The sequence below is a fragment of the Eutrigla gurnardus genome (assembly GCF_963514095.1).
Source record: "Eutrigla gurnardus genome assembly, chromosome: 6".
Lineage (NCBI taxonomy): Eukaryota > Metazoa > Chordata > Actinopteri > Perciformes > Triglidae > Eutrigla > Eutrigla gurnardus.
The window spans coordinates 16477068-16495539 of record NC_139920.1 but is presented as its reverse complement, the minus strand read 5'-3'; the positions used below and the strand labels follow the sequence as shown (position 1 = coordinate 16495539).

The following is an 18472-nucleotide window of genomic DNA, read 5'->3' as shown; positions in this document are numbered from 1 at the left end:
ATATATATATATATATATATATATATATATATATATATATATATTATATCATATAACTAAACCAACCATAAACCCTCAATTCAGCTCTTTATTTTACCCACAAACCTCTAGAGATACGACTTTTATTTTGTAAGGTGTAAGCGGAAGTGTGATAATCTAAGCGTGGGTAACTCGACACCAAAGTGTGGCTCTTTTCTGGTTCTGGATGTGGACGAAGTTGCGTCTCCCCAGTCACCCGCCGGCGCCGCCTCCTCTCCGCTCTGCTGCGGAGGACAGAGGACTCACTCACCGCGGAAACTTCTGCAAGGGGACGCGGGGAAGGTAAGTCAGCCAGCCGGCACTCTCTGCGGATTTTTATGCACAACTGTGCAGGGAAACAGTCACGTCATGGTGCGAGCAGGAGGCTAATTTCTCCCTTCATGATTCCTGCAGACTGTACATGTCGCTCTTTAGTCTTTGAGCTTTTTCATTGTGGTGTCCAGGTAGCCTAACATGAGTGAAGGGTGGCCTTGTGTCGCCCACCGGCTGGGGGAGCAGCACGTAGCTTCCCATTTATGCCAAGAAACAACAGTCTACACTACAATCTGTAATGCATGTAACATGTTAAAGTGGTGGATGCATTTTACCTCCTAAATGTGAATGCACACTGTTAGGTGATCTGATGCAACACAGATGTAGGACTCGTTTGCACATGGATGCAAATCGTTGATCCATCAGTGAACAGCAGAAATGAGTCATTTGAGCAGCTGACTTTGCAGAAATCTGCAGGTTTATGTCTATTTGTCATGTAATTTGCATCTGGATCTGGATCTTTGTGCAGCATCATTCTGCATTTTTCTAGGATGAATGTATCCTTGTATTCCAGATACTATGTGCCATGTCATAGCTGCTACCTTTTGTCAGTAATGGCTGCGATACCTATACCCAATATTGGATCATTGCATCCCTAATGCACACCTTTACCTCACCACACACGTATTTGCTGGCCTTCTTGTTCATGAGATCAGTGCTATGGATAAAGAAGATCTGAGTTGAAACGAGTTAATTAATCCATTCTTTCATTGTAAAGAAAACAACTAAATTGACAACTATTTAGCCATTGATTAAAGTTTTTTTCATGCAAAGGAAGACGTGATCATCTTCTCAAATGCTGATTTTCTTTGTCTTGTGTGAGAGTAAACTTAGCATTTTTGGGGTAAGATGAAAAAAAAACAGTGAAGAAATGAATATGATACAAGACAGAAAGAGAAAAACCTTCCACTACCATCTGTGCTGTGTGTTCCCAGTGACTCACTTCGTGTCGAGTCAGCTCTCGCTCTCACTAAATATTGTTTCAGACTCGAGAGGCACATTTACAGAGTTAGGGGAGCACATCCGAGGTTCTCCGACCTGTTTATGTTCCCACTTTTCATCTGCACACTGTTTATTTGGGGGAATTGAGAAAGGAATGCCTGCCTCTTTCTCTTTCTGTCTTTGTACCAGACAGAGAGAGTTTAGTCTGACACATGTCCCCCAGTTTTTTAACTTCTATCACCTGTTCAGGGTTTTCATGTGGGGATCTGTGTGAAGCAAGACTTCCAGAGGGAGTAATTGCCGCTGAGGCAGACTGTGACGTCTGCATCTGACTTGTGACATTCGTCCTATTTGATCCCACAGCCTCATGGTCTTATTAGAAAAGAGGAGCCGCACCGCCGGTTTAATGAAATAATAAACTGAACCTAAAGCTGATTCATGAGCTACTCGGTGATCAAAGTGGAAACAGTGTGTGTGTGTGTGTGTGTGTGTGTGTGTGTGTGTGGGGGGGGGGGGGGGGGGGGTGCTAGACTTGAAGCTAAGCTGAGGGACACTTAGCATCTGTTCGCTGCACACAGACTTTACTTTGAGCCGGTCATATGGCTTTGATTAGTGTGCTAGTTTTCGGATAGCTCTACTCTCCCTGGCAACAGTTAAAGACAAGGACAGCATAGTTAGCTCTAGTCCTATTCATCCTTTACACCACATTAAAAGCACCGGTCACTTTGAGGATGACAAGATGAAAACAAAATGACGTGTCAATACTGGATCCACTGACTTGATTACATTGCAAATTTGGCCCACCTTTAAATTCCCACCTAATTATCCCGAGCGGTCCAACTTTTCTCCCTCTTGTTAACAACGACCCCTTTCTTCTCCCCTCCTTCTTTTCTCTTTTGCAAATTGCGATTGCTTCGGAAATGGCGTGGCCCGTCTGCAGGTCAGACCACTTGCTATGCTTGATATTTGTAGCCCATCCAAGCAAAACACAGAGGAGAGAGCCAGTGTATGTGCCCCCCCTTGCTCTGCTGACAAATATACATTTGCATTTTATTTCACTCTAAAGTGACACAGCCCAGAGGGAAAGTTTTGCAAAACCACAGAAGATGTATGACATTGTCACCTCTGTGAGACAGTGTTCTCTTAATTTAGCAGCGTTGCTGTGCGGTTTATAATGGAGCAATAATTTACCAAGAAGGCAGTGCATTTTGTAGTGCAAGTCCGTCCACAAATCTTTTTAAGCTGTTTTACTTAAAAAGCACCAAGGGACAGCACTGGGGGGTCCGGTCTCCCCCTCTATTCTTGTTTAAATAAACAAAAGGAGAGTTAGTGGTAATGAAAAGCACTTGATATCAAGCTGCAAGTTTAATAACCCCACAATAAATCAAGAGCCGGAGCAGAAGAAGTAATGAAAATGGAGGGGAGTTTGGCTTGTGCAGGAAATGACTGGGAGAAAGCCTGAGGGAGGGGAAGAGAGAAAGACTTTCAGTTGTTCCACGTATGAGGGAAGCTGCAACAGTACAAAGACCCCTTAGTGTCTTTTAAGCAAGCTCCCTTTTTACTGTACCTTCCCATTGCTGATTAAAATTATATAAGAGGCACATTAGGGCTCTTTTCAAATCATTCCTCCACACTCAGTTCAAGGTATTAACACTCAAGAATGGCTCTCCCAGCTGGCTCAAAGAAGCTTACACTCTACTGTCTCTCTTTCATTCCCCTCGGGCTTTGCACTCGTTCTTTTTCCTCCTCTTTTCAGGAGGCAACTTGTTCCCCCTGCTCTCGTCACCAAAAGGTTTCCCATCTGCTTCCGATTACCTTTGGCTGCAGTTGGTTAGCCGCCAGGCATCTGGGCCAGTGTGGCGTCTCCACTCGCTCTTCTCTCCCCAGACGGCACTGAGGGAGGGATGGGGGGAGGTAGGGGAGGCCGGGACAAGAGTGAACTGGGTGGGCAGACTTTACTGGAGAATAGCAAGAGTTTTTTTTTTTTTTTTTTTTTAGCTGACACTGCAATCATAGCCAGGAAACTCAAGTCAAAGAAAAGGGCACCCATGAAAATGTGACTCCTGATCCTGGCTCCGGTCTCTCTTTGTAATGAGTACTGTGGGTGTGAGGAAGTCATTTTTCCATTGTTATTGTAAACCAGACTCTCTCTTATGTCGGTCTATAAGTAAAAAATGGAATAGTGCTAAATTAAAAAGGAACTTGGGGTTTATGTATCGTGCAGGACAGTTAAATTAGTAGTGTGGAAAATGAACAAAGTACCCAAGATTTTAATCTGCGCTGTCTGGCTGGCTGAACTGTTTCCTCCAAATGATCTTTGAGTGCAGTCATAAAAACTTCACTTTCTATTCAGCGGTTAAAAAGGAAAGAACAATCTTCTCCCTGTTATTTCTGGAAATGAAAACAGTAATTAACATCTGCTGATGGAGAAAAACATTGAATTCCACTGGCATTGTGAAGTAGTATGCAGATGACATGCAACTATATGTCAGGAGAAATCAGAGATCCTGCATTATTAGTCCAGTTGGCTCCACTAACAAGAAGGTAGCTTAGTTGATTCAAAACACTGGGACCGCTTCACACCAATCCTTACCGTGTGTTGCAGTGGTTGTGTGGAGTCTGTTATACCTTATAACAAACCCTGGGTTACAATATCATTGAAAGAAATCATTAGGGAGAAACATGCTGCTTTAAAACACGAGAATGATGGAAAAAAAGTGAGGCAATGCTTGGAGCTGAAATTAGGAAAACCAAACTACTTGAAGAAGTTTGTCCAACAGAGAGCACTGACAAGTTGATTTTTACAACTGTTGAATGTTACAGTGTCTCACTAAGTATGTATCCTGGCCACATACAAACAAACAAACCCAAAATCTAAGGCATATGTATCAAGAGTGTTGTTTATTTTATATATATGTTAAAAAGATGACTATCGATCTTAAAAATTGAAAACAGATATAAATGTCGATACAGCCCTCAGAAATCCAGTATCGGTCAGGCTATAATTATCCCAGTACGTTACCCTTTGTCTCAGATGTAAACAAGCTTCATATAGGCAGTGGTGCATCCATCTGCTAGCCAGGTCGCCAGCCAATTAGTAAGCCGTACAGTCAGGCAGCCAGCCAGCAAGTCACTCAGCCATACAACCAACCACCATAGTCAGCGAGCGTAGCAGTGATGGCAACCTGCTGCTCTTCTCAAATTGGCTCATTTTACCCCCAGAGCCTCTGACATAATACCCACTTCAAACCCTGTTTGGGCATTAAGCGCAGCTTTTTACAAGATCAATGGCTTCCTTTGTGTTTGAACTCTTTCCGGTGGGCAGGCAGCCCAAAGAGCAGGGCCTCAGGGGCCCCAGGTTGGGACCTGCTGTTGTCTCTGGTCATCAGAGTGAAAGACAGGGTGTTTGCCCTTCGCCAAAGCCAAGATTGATTAGCTGAAGGAACAATGCAGGACTGGGCGGTCCTTCACTGGATGCTGAATGTGAACTGGGTAGATTTGTCTTGCTAGACTGGGAAACTACATGGGTCAATGGGATCTCATGCTCTCTTCGTCTCCCTTGTTCCTCCCTTTTTCAGTCTTAATCTGTTTCTCCCCTCCCCTTCCTGGCCTTCCTCTTCATCACTGAACCATTTCTCTTCTACAGGGCTTCAGAGAGGAGTCTAAACCTACCACTACTGCTGAGCCCTTTGGGAGGTCCATCCAGGTTGTTTCTACTCCTATGAGGACTTGTGCAGGATCCATCACCACTCAACGCACCGCCGAGGCCACTATGTCTGTCTGAATCCACAGATCTTCCCGCAGCCATGGCCCAACAGAGCGCTGAGCTGTCCCATAGCTAGGCGACGGGGCATCCGAGAGGGCAGAAGACATGTTGGGACAGAGGCCCGGAGACCACTGCACTGAATTCTGTTACTATAGCAACTACTGTAGTAACCATGGAAACGCTATGGAGGACTGGTCTCGTCTGCACTATCATCGTCGTCATGGTTGCCACAGGGGTCGAAGGAGGTCACAGAGATGAGTTCTCCCAGTCACAAGGTGAGAGGAGGCCATAGTCTGGCCTTTTATATTATATCTGTTCCGGGTTGAACTTCTATGGAGGAGTGGATGGAGCAGTGTGCAACTCCGTAAAAAAGCTCCACCTGTTTGGCAGGTGGATTTGCTTAGTGACCGGGTCACTAAGGAACCATTTCAACACATTAGTCTTACCGTTTTTTTTTCTTAGACACAGAGTGATACTGAAATGCAAAGGAATTAGACGTCATGGCAGCAATATTCGCTTATTATGTCACAGCTACAAACCTGACAAATCATAAGTCATCATAAGTAAGATGCGAAAATCTGATAAAAATCTAGTTGTAGCCAAAAAGAAATCCTGTTTATTGATTTAGATCATTGTCCACAATGGCCTAATATACCTAAAGATAGTATAGGGATAGGTAGGTAATACAGTATTGTGGTATGCAAAAGCTCCAATAATGGATGAATTCAGGATTTTGGCCCAATAAAATGGTCTAAAATATTGATTTCAATCCATCTGTGATCAAAGTACCAGTTAACAAGATTTTGGCTTAGACACATTTTGGTTAGAACCGTGTGATTCCCAGTCCTTCCTTTAAACTCATAAATATCTCTGTTAAACAAGAGTTCATGCAAAAACTTAGACTCCACCATGTTCAAGTGTTTCTGAGGCTGAGCAAAGCTTAACTTATGGTGAGACATCTGCATTCTATCAGTCTACTATAAAGTTACAGTAATCCTGTTGCAATTCTATAGCTATTATAGAAATCTGTGTTCATGTTTTCTCACCAAAAAACAGCAAAGTCAGCCACTATTCTTGGAGCAAGTCGAAACAGGGGTTGCATAACACAGGTTGACCTTTTCCAACCAATCAAAAATAGTTTCAGAGACCTGAGTTAGAAATAAACACACTATTAACAGCACAGACCTTATTGTTTGAGGTCTTTATAAATAGTGGGAAAACATAATTGCTTTATTGTCTGTGATCCTGGCTTCATACTGCGGGTTGCTTTAATTATTTTCAGTCTCTTGAGACCAAGAGTACTTTAATGTATTTTATGTTCGAGGCGCCCAGAGTGAAATCTGTTTTCCATTTCAGTAAAAAAAAAAAAAAAAAGACCATCACAATGCTGACCATGTTTAGAAATTCACAATAAATACCCTTTTTTAATTTGTATTTCACTTTTACGTTGAATTTGTAATTGAATGATTAACATGTGTTCCACGGTTGAATTGTTTTGAATTAAAATTCCCATGCACAGTGTGTGGATGAGAAAGGAAAATAGTGTCAAATGAGCTGTTTTCTGACCAGCTGGGGCGCACTCCAGGCCTGCAGGTCTGGCCTGCTGAACTTGAACTCTGCTTCTATTAATCATGGAGCTGTGGCACGGCCACGTGCCCCCCCCCCCCCCCCACCTCACCTCTCGCCGCACAGTCTCTCTCACATAAACGCTGAAGCTGGAGTGACTGAAATGCCCCTAAAGGCAAAAGACATAAAATCCCTGAGTGTCCGTGTCTCGTCACCCTGAACAAGGCTGTGATTGTGTATTTCCTCAACTTAACCTCTGAACTCTTACAGCCATCTGTCTCCAATAGTCTGTCACACCGCTTCCTTTAAATAATCCACCCCTCAGACCCCGATGTGGCTCATTCCCTCTGAGACTTTTTCATCGGGTACACTTTGGAGAAAGTGTGCGCCTTAATATTTGATGTTAACAGTCGATAGAATAACTGTGTTTAATGTAAGAAGGATGAACCCGCGGGGAATATCAATCTCAATATCAATATCAAACTCCAGACAGCAGGCAGCTGTTTCTCAACAGAAAAGCTCTGATAAACACCGGCTGCAAACCAAACAGCAGACAGGCAATGTTGGCGACAGGCTAGTGATTACAGCGGCGGACTTATCACCTTAAGAGCCATTTACTTTCCTCAGGAGTTTGTGGAGACCAAAAACAAAGCTCACAGAGAGTGAATATGAGGGAAACGTGGCCAGATGTGTGACTAGGCGACAAGTGTAACGCCTGTATAATTTGATGATATTTTTGATGCATACAGGAGAAAAGACAGACAGAGAACGATTTATGAAAAGATGATGATCTATAGACGAGCACCATCCATCATTTCCGTCTCTCGTAGTTAATAATCACTGCTTCAAACTAAGCAGAGCAGTGTTCTGGCCTGAGGTGCCGTGAAGGTGCGTCCTGGATTGAGGGAGGGACAGTTTTCCATCCAGGGTATTTCCTTTCACTATTTCCATTTGGTGATAACAGAAACCAGCAGGGTGATGCCCTGCTCATGGGTGGATGGGTGTATTTATCAGCACAGGCACTTCTGTGTAAAAACCTCTTTAGCCAGGGTGTTTCTCCTTTTAAATTTGGCAAGCGTGTTTCCACTGTTTGATGTTTGCTTTGACGCCTACCAAACATTTTGAAACGCTGAACACAGTAGTAGTAGCAGTAGTACTAGTACAAGGAATAGCAGCTGTCAAACATTTACAATAAAGTCTGTGGGCTCAATTATCCATAGTATTATTTATTCTGTCAGGGTTGACAAGAGAAGTCAGGACAAGAATAACTTCACTGTATGTTCAGCAACAAGAATACTTGTCTGTATAAAAGGGAGAAACAGGTATTTTGATAGCATTTTCTAAAGGGCATTCCCCTTCCATCTCATTAAAAGTCATTAAATACTTCCGTTAAAGCGACATGCTAATTAGTTGAACTGGTTTTCATTCGTCTGCAGTTTATCCTGTGTGAGGTCTCATTAATGATTCCCTGGAGGAGAGCTGCATCTACTTCATTAACAGCCTCCCGTCATTTTCTCTCCGGGATCTTTCCTGTGCTTCAAAGGTGATGGTCATACCACCTGCCTGCTGACTCGCTGTGCTTTGTGAGAGGAGGATGGATGTGTTGTGGGAAACTGAGAGCTCGTAAGGAAGTCTCTGTGGTTTCAAGTGTTGAACTCGTCACTGGTGTGATTTCTCAAATTTGTATCGAATTTATCATTTTCCCATGGCTTCACGAGATACAATATACCCTATTTATAATCTGTAATTAAGTATAATGAACAATTTCATTTATTATGAAAATAATAGGTAGTTGCAACCCTAGAAAAACTTGGATAACCTAGTAACGTTTCCTGTCCAGTGCCAAATGACAAACAGTTTAGCAACTAGCAGTAAGTTGATGGCCGTTGAGGATCTAAAAAGCTGAAGACATTTTGAAGGAGTTGGTGGAGACCAAAAGCTTTGGTGACCAGAAACATAGCTCCATGAATGAATGCTAATATTTACGGTCCGGTGAAACAGACACACAGGCAAGATAACGTCAACATCATTGACTCGAAAGCGTTTTACTTATCGGTCAACCAGAAAAAGGCTAGCATGCTACGCTATTACACAAAAGACAGATGGACCTGCATGTATATAGCGCTTTTCTAGCTAACCAGCAACTCATTGATACACATTCACACACCGATGGCGCAGCATCGGGTGCAGTTGGGGGTTCAGTATCTTGCTCAAGGACACTTCAGCATGCAGACTGGAGGAGGCTCTACCTCTGAGCCACAGCCGCCCCAAGATCAGTATAAGAGCAGCTAAGGAGGGAAATGGGTGCAGTTATTGAGGTTATTATGAAACTTATGAACTGGCTATAACAGCAACAATCATCTTTTTTTCTAATGTGTAATGAATTGTCTGTGTTTTCACAGCTTAACAATGACTGCCAGTAAAAAAAACACATCCCACCTCCTTGAACTCTTACAGGAAGCGTGTTTCACCCACTGCTGTGCATCTACATACCCAGGGAGGAAAATTACACATGAAATAAAAACGCTAAAAGCAACTGAGTCATTCACCACTTGTGAAAAGGGAAAAAAGGCCCCTTTTTGTTCTCATGACACTTAAGACCGAGCACGTTTTGTGCTTAACTTCCCATGTCGAAAAATACAGTACAACCTCACGAGTTCCATGTGAAGGCAGCGTTTGTAATTGTGCTTGCTGTTTATTCAAGCCAGATCCTTCTGCTGGCTACAGAGTGTTTTTCCCCAGTACAGAGCTCTCCAAGTCTGTACCAGGGAACTCTGATCTCTGGGTATTTACTCTGTGTGGGAAGGGGCTGCGACTCCACCAACTGAGGCCAAAGGTTTGATGAAAACTGGGCTCATTTGCTGCTGACCTTTCCCCGTTAGTTAGCTGACATTGGCCGTTTGGAGCCGTGTGTGTTTGGACAATAAATCTCCACCAGGCCCCGGCACAGACTGGGACAGACAGGAAGTATACAGTTTCAGGGTAGCCATGGCAACATCCCTTTGGCCTCACATGGGAGAGGGGGGTTTCTTGGAGTGGAGGGATCTTGTCAGTAATGGGCCACAAAGTCAAAGTTTATCTTTGCCAACTGGGTTACTCTCTCTCAATAAAAAAGCCCCACAGCGTTCCAAATAAGCAAATCCTCAACTGCTTTTAATTACAGTCAATTAGATTAAGCAGAATTTTGTCTTTATTGAGTTAAACTCTGAATTCCGGCTTCATGCCTTCTTCATTTCTCTCCCTCTAGCTGCCTTCCTGTCCAGTCTAGGCCAGTATGAGATTGCCATCCCAGTACGTGTAGGACCTAATGGCGAGACGCTGGATGCAGAAACGCTGCGACACCACAGAAGAAGAAGCCGCAGCACCGAAGACAGACTGCCTGATTCTGTACTATGCTTTTTAAAAATGGTTTTCCTTTATTTTGTCATCCTATGTTTGAGTCTCTGTTCTATTATATTATATTGTATTAACTGAGCTCTTTTTTTTTATCTCTTAGCTCTTCTACCAGCTGTCCACGTCACGCAACAGCTTCCTGCTGAACCTAACGCTGCAGGGAGGCCTGCTGTCCCGGCAGTTCAGGGTGGAGTACTGGAAGAAAGGTCGATTAGCCTGGAGTCATCCTTACTCTCCCCACTGCCACTACGTAGGTCACCTCCAAGACCAACCGCACTCCAGCAAAGTGGCCCTGAGCAACTGTAATGGCCTGGTAAGACTGAGACCTGGAAAAAAAAACTCTCTAAAAGTCTAATCCACAGCTTAGTGAGGTCAGCAGCAGCAGCACTGGCTCAGCAAATGAGGGATCAGTAATACTTGATTTGGATCAAAGCATGACATTTTAACAAACCTTGAGTACTTGAGCTTTATGCTTGGCTCAAACCGACCAGTGTGGTCCTCGGAAACCGAAAAGACCTGGAATGAAATGAGCTCATCTTAAAGGGAGAATTCACCCTAAAAGGTGCTTCACTTCTTTTTCTTATAGAGTTGTATCCCTTTTGATAATTAAAGTGTAGAGGACAGAAAATATCTGCAACATTTAGGGATCAATGCACCGCTCACGACACCTCGTATGGGACGGGGTGGCGAAGCATTTCATGTTCAAGACTGTTCACAAGTTTGCTGCGGGAGTTCATGTAGTCCTAGAGAGGCAGGGGAGACTGCGAGGAGTCGTACGAATAGAGATACGCAGCACACTTTCTGAGAGTTTCTCCTTGAAGGCATTCACGTCGTTGCATTCTGTCGTACTCGACTGCACGAAAGTGATAGAGGCGGTTGTTTGAATAAAGAAAGAGAAAACGTTTAAACAGTGCAGCACCTTCAGCTCAACCTCCAAGTATAACCCATAGTGCATCAGGGTTCTCCCTTGGGCCTGTGAAATGTAGGAGATTATGAACCGAAGCTGTGGTCAACGGGGCAGGTTATGGGAAGCAGTGATGGGAGAGAAAATATCTGAACTTAGGACCCCTTTTAATCTTCTGTATATTTGAACAGTTTTTCCAAAAAATGGCCGAAGCATCAATTCCATTTTATTTATTTCCCACTCTCATGAAGTCATCGGCTTGTTAATGCCCCACAACTCAGAGATCAAAGTCAGCTCCCCCCCTCTGAAGTACTGGACTGGATCACTTCATTGTGATGCATCGTTTTGTCGGCCCCCCGAGTAATCTCCCTGTATTTGCAGCGATGTGTATCTGTGTATCCTCTCACTACAAACAGCAGGCTCAACAATAACAGTTGTATAAACAGCTGAGGATTAGATGTGTTCATAAAGCGTTATTAAGCAGCACACGTAATTACTGTCGGCCCGACCAGCATGAGCACATTCACCAGCGAGCCGGCGGTGTGTCCATGGGAGCGTCACTAACGATATTAGGAGATTAAAGGCGCTTTGAAAGCCGCCGCAGCGAGTCGAGGGGAGACGCTCGCTCCGACCGGGGCCAACACATCTGAGCACTTTCAAAGGAAGTGTCAGTGTATCGCTCGCTGTCTCACTCGCTCATTTCTCTCGCTCTCATTCACTCTTTCATGCTCTCACGTGTGTTTGTGTGTGTGTTTGTTCTGTGGGGTCCCGACCCTCCTCTCTGAGGGGGCCAACAGAGGACCCTGTGATGGGGGACGGTGATAATGTTAGGCTCCTATCTCTAATTTAAGTTGTTGGATATTCTGAGAGTCCTATTAATGACAGTTGTGTCAGTGTTTATAACACGAGAGTTGATGTATTTTTTCAAGGGCGTTGCAGCTACTAATATTACAAATTCTACTGTAAATGGGAGAAAATATTGGTAAAATGGTAATTTGATAAAAAATGGATATTTTGTTCATACAATTTCAATGAAAAAAAAATCTAAATATCTTTCCGCCCTGGCCTCTCCTGTGTTATATTCTCTTGCTTTATGACATTTGTTTTTCTTACTATCTAATAGTGTTATAGAGGGCAATCCAAACACTAGTCTAACAGTCTTAGCAGCAGTTTCCTCCCAAAGTTTCCCCATCACATCCATTGTTATTTGCTTGTGCTTGTGTTACTTTATCGTCTTCATCTGATTGGTATTGTGACCAAAACATCAAAAGAGTCAGTGACTCAAAAGCAAAAGCATTTTCCAAGAGGCTCGCTGTGGGTCCTACATTCTACATGTGAGCCAAATACGATCTTTTTCCAAATACGATGCTCCCCGATCAATACTGACAAAGTGGTGGATGGTGACGATGAACAGAGGGCCAAAGTGAAACCACGTTTAACTCTGAGCTGCTGCGTTGGAAGCTCAGAGGTTGTTATGAAGTCTCGTCCTCTCCAGCTGTCGGTTTTCTGACCCATTAGCACCAGGATCCCTCAGAGGGCCTCCGCTTCACTTCTGCTCACCTTAACTTACCCTGCCTGCTTCCTTGCTCATTCTCCGTTGCCAGAATCTAGAGTGATTCATTTTTAGTCATATTATATCAGCTGATCTGTATAAGGCTTTTCTGTTTTATTTAATGTCATGTTACGTAAAGATTCAGACCATTCATGTGATGTGAGTTTGTGATATTTGTACAATGAAAGCAATGACTCCAGTTTGTTCTACTCTATTCTATTTCATCGTGTCCTGTTCTGTTCTGTTCTACGTATCTGTGTCTCTGCAGCAGGGGGTGATTGTTGCAGGGGGAGAGGAGTACCTGATTGAACCCCTTGTCTCACCAGATAACCAGACCAGGACGGAGAGGGGGGAGAGAGCAGAGGGGCGCCCCCATGTGGTTTACAAGCGTTCATCGCTCCGCCATCAGTACAAGGGCCAATCCTGTGGAGTCATTGGTGAGAGGAGAGATATCCTGGTCTTTTTTTAGTAGCGGCAGCTTGGGTCCAGCCTGGAGGAATAGACAGTCGCAGGCTGATTTGCATCGCAGCCAGCAGTAGTTGTGCTCGGGTGTGACTGAGTCTGTGCTGTAGGGCGAAAAAGCAAAAGCAATCTTTTGACAAATAAAAGTAAATTCTTTTGTCCTGCTCCACATGCATGCAAAGTGTGTTCAGGTATCATTCTGTTTGGTAAAGTGCATCCAATCATTATGAATGACTTGGCCAGTTATGGCTAATATGCAGTGAGTAATTCTGTTTTTGCTGCTGGGCTTCTTGTCGCTACATGCCATCCAAATGTAAGTGCGTGTGTGATTTATCTATCTATCCATCTATCCATCTTCCTCAGATGAGAAGCCGATGAAAGGCGCATCATGGTGGCAGCGAACTCTGAAGACGCCTCCCCATCACGTCGGCCGCGGCCAGCTCCCTCTGAAGCGCTCAGTTAGCCGGGAGCGCTACGTGGAGACGCTGGTGGTGGCTGACAAGATGATGGTGGGTTACCATGGCCGCAGAGACATCGAGCAGTACATCCTGGCTGTCATGAATATTGTAAGTTTCACAACAAAAGATGTACATGCACAATGTAGTTTAAAAAGAAAAAGAGAGACTTTTTGTTCAGGGTCATTTGTTAGTCGTGAGGGATAAAAAGTATGAAAAGCTTCGTGTCAAGATGATGTTTTGCCGTTGTATAGTCGAGCTTTTCTGAGCTTTCAGCAGCAGACATCAAGGATTAGATAGACATAAACTTGTTTATACATTTATATGTCAAAAACCCAATTAAATTGAAATAAATGTGATTTAGGCTTACGTATGACACAGAATGAGAAACAAATGTGCAGAGCTTTTTTTTTTGATGTCTCCTAGTGGAAGCCACATGCTTTAGTCAGACGGGCTTAGGTTGTATGTCATCATCGGCGCTGCTTTTTGTCACTGCGGTGCTTTTCACACATAGTTAATCACTTTAAACCTATACACACATGTTAGGAATGTATTTAATGAAGGGTTGGTTAGCTGCTATTGTTAACAAAGAGTGTTGAAACCAGCAGCATCTCTTTAGCGGTGCGGAGCAAATTGGGCCAGATTACACCAGACACCAGTAATAACAAGTGTCTAAGTGCAGCTCTGGTGCCAGTGGTGGTTTAACTCTGGTGTTACTGTTGTTTTTCTTTAAAGTCTCTCAGACTAGTCCGTCTTGTAGAGGAGTGTTTGGTTATAGCTTAAAATACGTGGTAGGGGTGCCTTCTTACCACACATTTGCTTTTGTAATTGAGGCTTTACATCACTACAGAAATTAATCTAGAATTTCTTGTTGTTATTAATCATGGACAATGAGTTGTAGCTGATTTTTGGTCGTTTTTCCATCCGTTTTCAAGTCTGAGCTTTTATTCTCAGGGACTCCCGCTTATTTATTTATTACTCCTGTGACTATTTCTAGTCTGAGCTCAAGTGTAATGTGCTCAACTGGTGTATCAGCTGTTTTTAAGACTGGTCTTTTCTTGTTTCCCTGGAGGTCAGGTTGCCAAACTGTTCCAGGATTCTAGCCTGGGGAATGCAGTCAACATTGTGGTGACACGACTCATCCTGCTCATGGAAGACCAGGTAAATCAACGCTGCTGTAATAAGTTGTAACTCCCTCTCCTCTCTGTATGTCTCTCTGAGCCGTTGGCTTATTACCTCTCTGTCCAGACGACACACAACTCGATCCAGACCGCCATCTATGAGCTCCTTGTTGTATCAAATTATTGGCTTAAGTGTCTTTTCCTCCGCCATCCCGGTGGACTCGTGAGTGTATAAGTGGGTCTTGTGAATGGCGGCTATAACGAAAGAGACGAGAAGGCTGGGAGGAAGCGGCGAAGAGGTAGATGGTTGAGGAACGGTGAAAAAGTGGGGATATGAGAGAGGTTTTGTACCTGTCAGACAGAGCAGCTTTGTGACTGTCCCTGCTGGTTACTGTGGCAAACAGTGACCTCTCTGACCGTCGCTATGACGCACGTCCAGGGTGTAGAAAAGCTTAAAGTTAGATTCAGACGCTGCTGCTAAAAACATCTGCATCTATATCTAAGGCCCAAGAGAACCCCATCAGCATCCAATTAACCAGATTCCTCGAGGTCTAGACTTTCATTTGACCAAAATGGCCTCTCAGCAACTCCACCACCATGTTAATGTTGTCCATAGGATGAATTGTAGCAACCTTTTCTTAACATCTGGTCAAAATGTTAATTTGTCCAATATTATGATTTATAACTGAATACCTGCAAAACAAATGACGTTTCCAGCCGTTTGAGGCGTATTTTGCTTTTGGTGCAAATAAGCAAACGTTAGCATGCTAACGACGAACAAATCAGCATGCTAGTATTGTTGTTGAAAGCCCGCTAACACGCTTAATGAGTTAGCATTTAGCTCCTAGCATCGCACTCCTAGCATTTAGCTCTTAGCTCCTAGCATCGTGCTCCTAGCATCGCGCTCCTAGCATTTAGCTCTTAGCTCCTAGCATCGCGCTCCTAGCACGGCCTCACAGGGCAGCGGGCATGTCTGCGGACTCGTGTCGTATGATCTAAGTGGTTGAGCGGAGATTAGGAAGCGTGCAGAGTTCGAATCCACACCTGACCACAAGACAGAGGTTCAGCTCATAAAAAGTGCACGACCTTACCGGCAGAGCACAGGAGATGACTGGGCCATCTGGCTACCTAGCAACAGCCCTTATTAGCCCGCCATTAACAGCATGTGGTGAGACGGTGCGGCCGGCTCCGTCGTAATGTTTGACCTTCTGCAATCTGACAGATGAATCATCTGAATTAAAGGGGTATTACAATGTGGCTTTGGGGTTACTTTCATAGCTTTCCTAGGGAACGTTTATGATTCATACCGTTCATATCGCCTCAAAGTTAGCCCCATAATTTACTGCTCGGATGTGTTTGTCATTTGACAGAGCAAAGAAGTAAACGTTAGGCTCATTAGCGGCGGGCAGCGTTAGTGTTGTTATTCTTTCTCCATGGACCGTTGAGGTCAGGACAGGAATCGAGAGCAGTCTCAGCGAAGGCTCTGCTGCTGGTTTCCAGGTCTGAAAACGGCAAGCTGCCCCTGGAAAATAAAATCAGGCCAGCAGTGGGCCTAGAAATGAGGGACTGTGGGATGAGACAATTACTAGTTATGTCACCACATGCATTCCTGGGTTACGAGTTCTCGCCAGCTGTGGCCAGCAGAGCACTCCCCCCTCGCTTTCTGCTCTCTGCACTCTCATAATACTAGAAAGCGCCTTCACCCTAATCCTGCCTCCACACTTGCTTCTTTGATTGAGTGAAGGGAGGTTTCTTCGGCTTTTTAAGCCCCGAATCCAAATATTAGAAATGTCGTCTCACCATGCATGACATACGGTCCATTGAAGTTGCTATCCAGGGAAAACCGTTTATCGCCAAGGTTTGCCTATTTTGAATTCAGCTTTTATTTATAGATTGAGAGAAAAAAAGCCAACTGGATTATCTGAACATTTCAATGTCACAAATCTGAAAACAAGACTTTTTTTTCACAGGGCAGTAAGAAAAACATACTGGAAGACTGGGGCTGGATTATCATCGAATTATTGGCTCGATTATTTGGTGGATTATCTGATTATCTGATTGTTGAAATATAACCTCATAAATATGAAATAGCTGTTGTTGTAACCTCCATTTCTGTTTTACGATTGAAATGTGTTTATTTCCCTAATTTGCTCTTGACTCCGTAATTGCTCTCTTGTCTCTCTTCCAGCCAACGCTCGAGATCAACCACCACGCAGGGAAGTCTTTAGACAGCTTCTGTAAGTGGCAGAAAAACATCCAGCACCGAAGCAGCTACGGTAACGCCATACCAGACAATGGGATCGCTCACCATGACACTGCTGTGCTTATCACCAGGTCAGAAATGCAAACAGACAAACTTTTCTCACAGGAGTTAGAAATGAAGTGCTGTAACTCTGCTCTAAAGGTCATGTAGAATGAAGACATTGTGTGCGAGGCCAAAAAAAGTGTTGGATCGAGGCAAGTAGCTGGGTTTACATCCTAACCCTCCTACTGCAATTTGTTGTAAAAAAAAAAAAAAAAGGTTGAGTCTGTTTCCCTGTTCATAAAAGGGTTAAAACAGTGTTTCCTCTGAGCTGAATTCTTACATTCCCAGCCTCTATCCTCATAGTTTTTCATTAAGCCAAGTCCGAGAGTTGGGCCGTACCTTGCCCTGTCTGAGGTGACGACAGCTGAGGCCGCTCTGCCCAGCTCAGCATCTGGACGTAGAAAAAGAGAGATATGAGGAGGGAGTGAGAGACATATGACAGATGAATTTGTTTATTTATGTATTTATTTTAAAGAATGCAGCCCAGAGAAAACGTGGAGGACAAGAAACAGGGCAGAAATCAAAGCAAAAGCTGCCTCGAATCTGACAGCGCGTCATTCTCTCAATTTTCTCCTAATTTCTCCAACTACGCTCTCTGTTACCGATACTGCTGCAGGAAGACAGAGACAGTGGTGCATATTAAGCAGATGAAACACTGATGCTATTGACTGAGGAATGTGCAACAGCGAAAAGAACAATATGGTTTGGTCAGTCATCTGCATGTGACGGGGCCATGCAGAGCTGCCACAAATACCTTCCTATTCTCCCTAAGAGAAGGGGATATAAGCTTATGTAAGAGTACAGAGAGATGCATGTCTTGTGGTTTTGGTGGTGGCTCTGTGAGAACACTCGGGTTTTACAGCAGCATTTATCAAGCAGGGGATGGAAACTGTCCAGACAGATGACACAACAGTGACCGTCCGTGATTTCCTGCTATTGTTCTTTTAAATCAATATCTGTCTGCTATCGCTGGTGTCCACGGTCTGACCATAACGTGAATGTACCGCGTGTCCATGTCAAAGAGTGCATGTTTGCATATGCAAGTATGTCTGTCGAGTGGTGCTGCTTCCGTTTGTGTGTGAGCATATTCAAGGTTTCCAGGATCAATTCTGTCATTATGCAACAGGGATGCACAATGAAATGCAGTTGTAGCCCCCAAGAGAAACATAACTAACAAAAACAGTAGTGCATTGCAGTGTTACAGAATCACAACAGTGGTGCATTACTGTAGTGATTTTTTTTTTTGCAATGCATTAATGTAATTATTAGTTTAACAGCCTGGATGATTTTTCTTCCCATCTGCAGATACGACATCTGCATCCAGAAGAACAAGCCCTGTGAAACCCTCGGTAACACACACACACACACACACACACACACACACACACACACACACACACACACACCGCACACACACATAGTTGTACTTCACACACACTATAATTACTGTACTATACTTATGGGAACCCTAACCTGACATAAGCCTAACCGAAACCCTCGGGACTAAATGAACCTCATCTCGTACGCTAAACGCAACCCAAACTAAATTCTTAGTGTCGCCCGAAAACCAAGTCTGAACCCTCAAAATCGGAAGTTTCAGCCCAAAGTGAAGAATTGGCCAAAATGTCCTCACTTTCAGGATCTGAAACTTAAAT

General features: G+C 43.9%; 1 protein-coding gene across 2 annotated transcripts in view; it reads left to right on the top strand.

Annotated features, from left to right (window-relative positions):
* Positions 1-197: 197 nt before the first annotated feature.
* The window catches only part of adamts10 (ADAM metallopeptidase with thrombospondin type 1 motif, 10), a 42290-nt gene continuing 24015 nt past the window's right edge, over positions 198-18472 (top strand). For both annotated transcript variants that reach the window (XM_084012525.1, XM_084012524.1), the window contains exons 1-9: positions 198-321; positions 4940-5334; positions 9873-10012; positions 10122-10331; positions 12743-12911; positions 13300-13502; positions 14469-14552; positions 16701-16846; positions 18123-18166. In XM_084012525.1, coding sequence (XP_083868651.1) covers positions 5232-5334; positions 9873-10012; positions 10122-10331; positions 12743-12911; positions 13300-13502; positions 14469-14552; positions 16701-16846; positions 18123-18166 — 1099 coding nt within the window. In that variant the 5' untranslated portion in view covers positions 198-321; positions 4940-5231. The remainder of the gene's footprint in view (positions 322-4939; positions 5335-9872; positions 10013-10121; positions 10332-12742; positions 12912-13299; positions 13503-14468; positions 14553-16700; positions 16847-18122; positions 18167-18472) is intronic.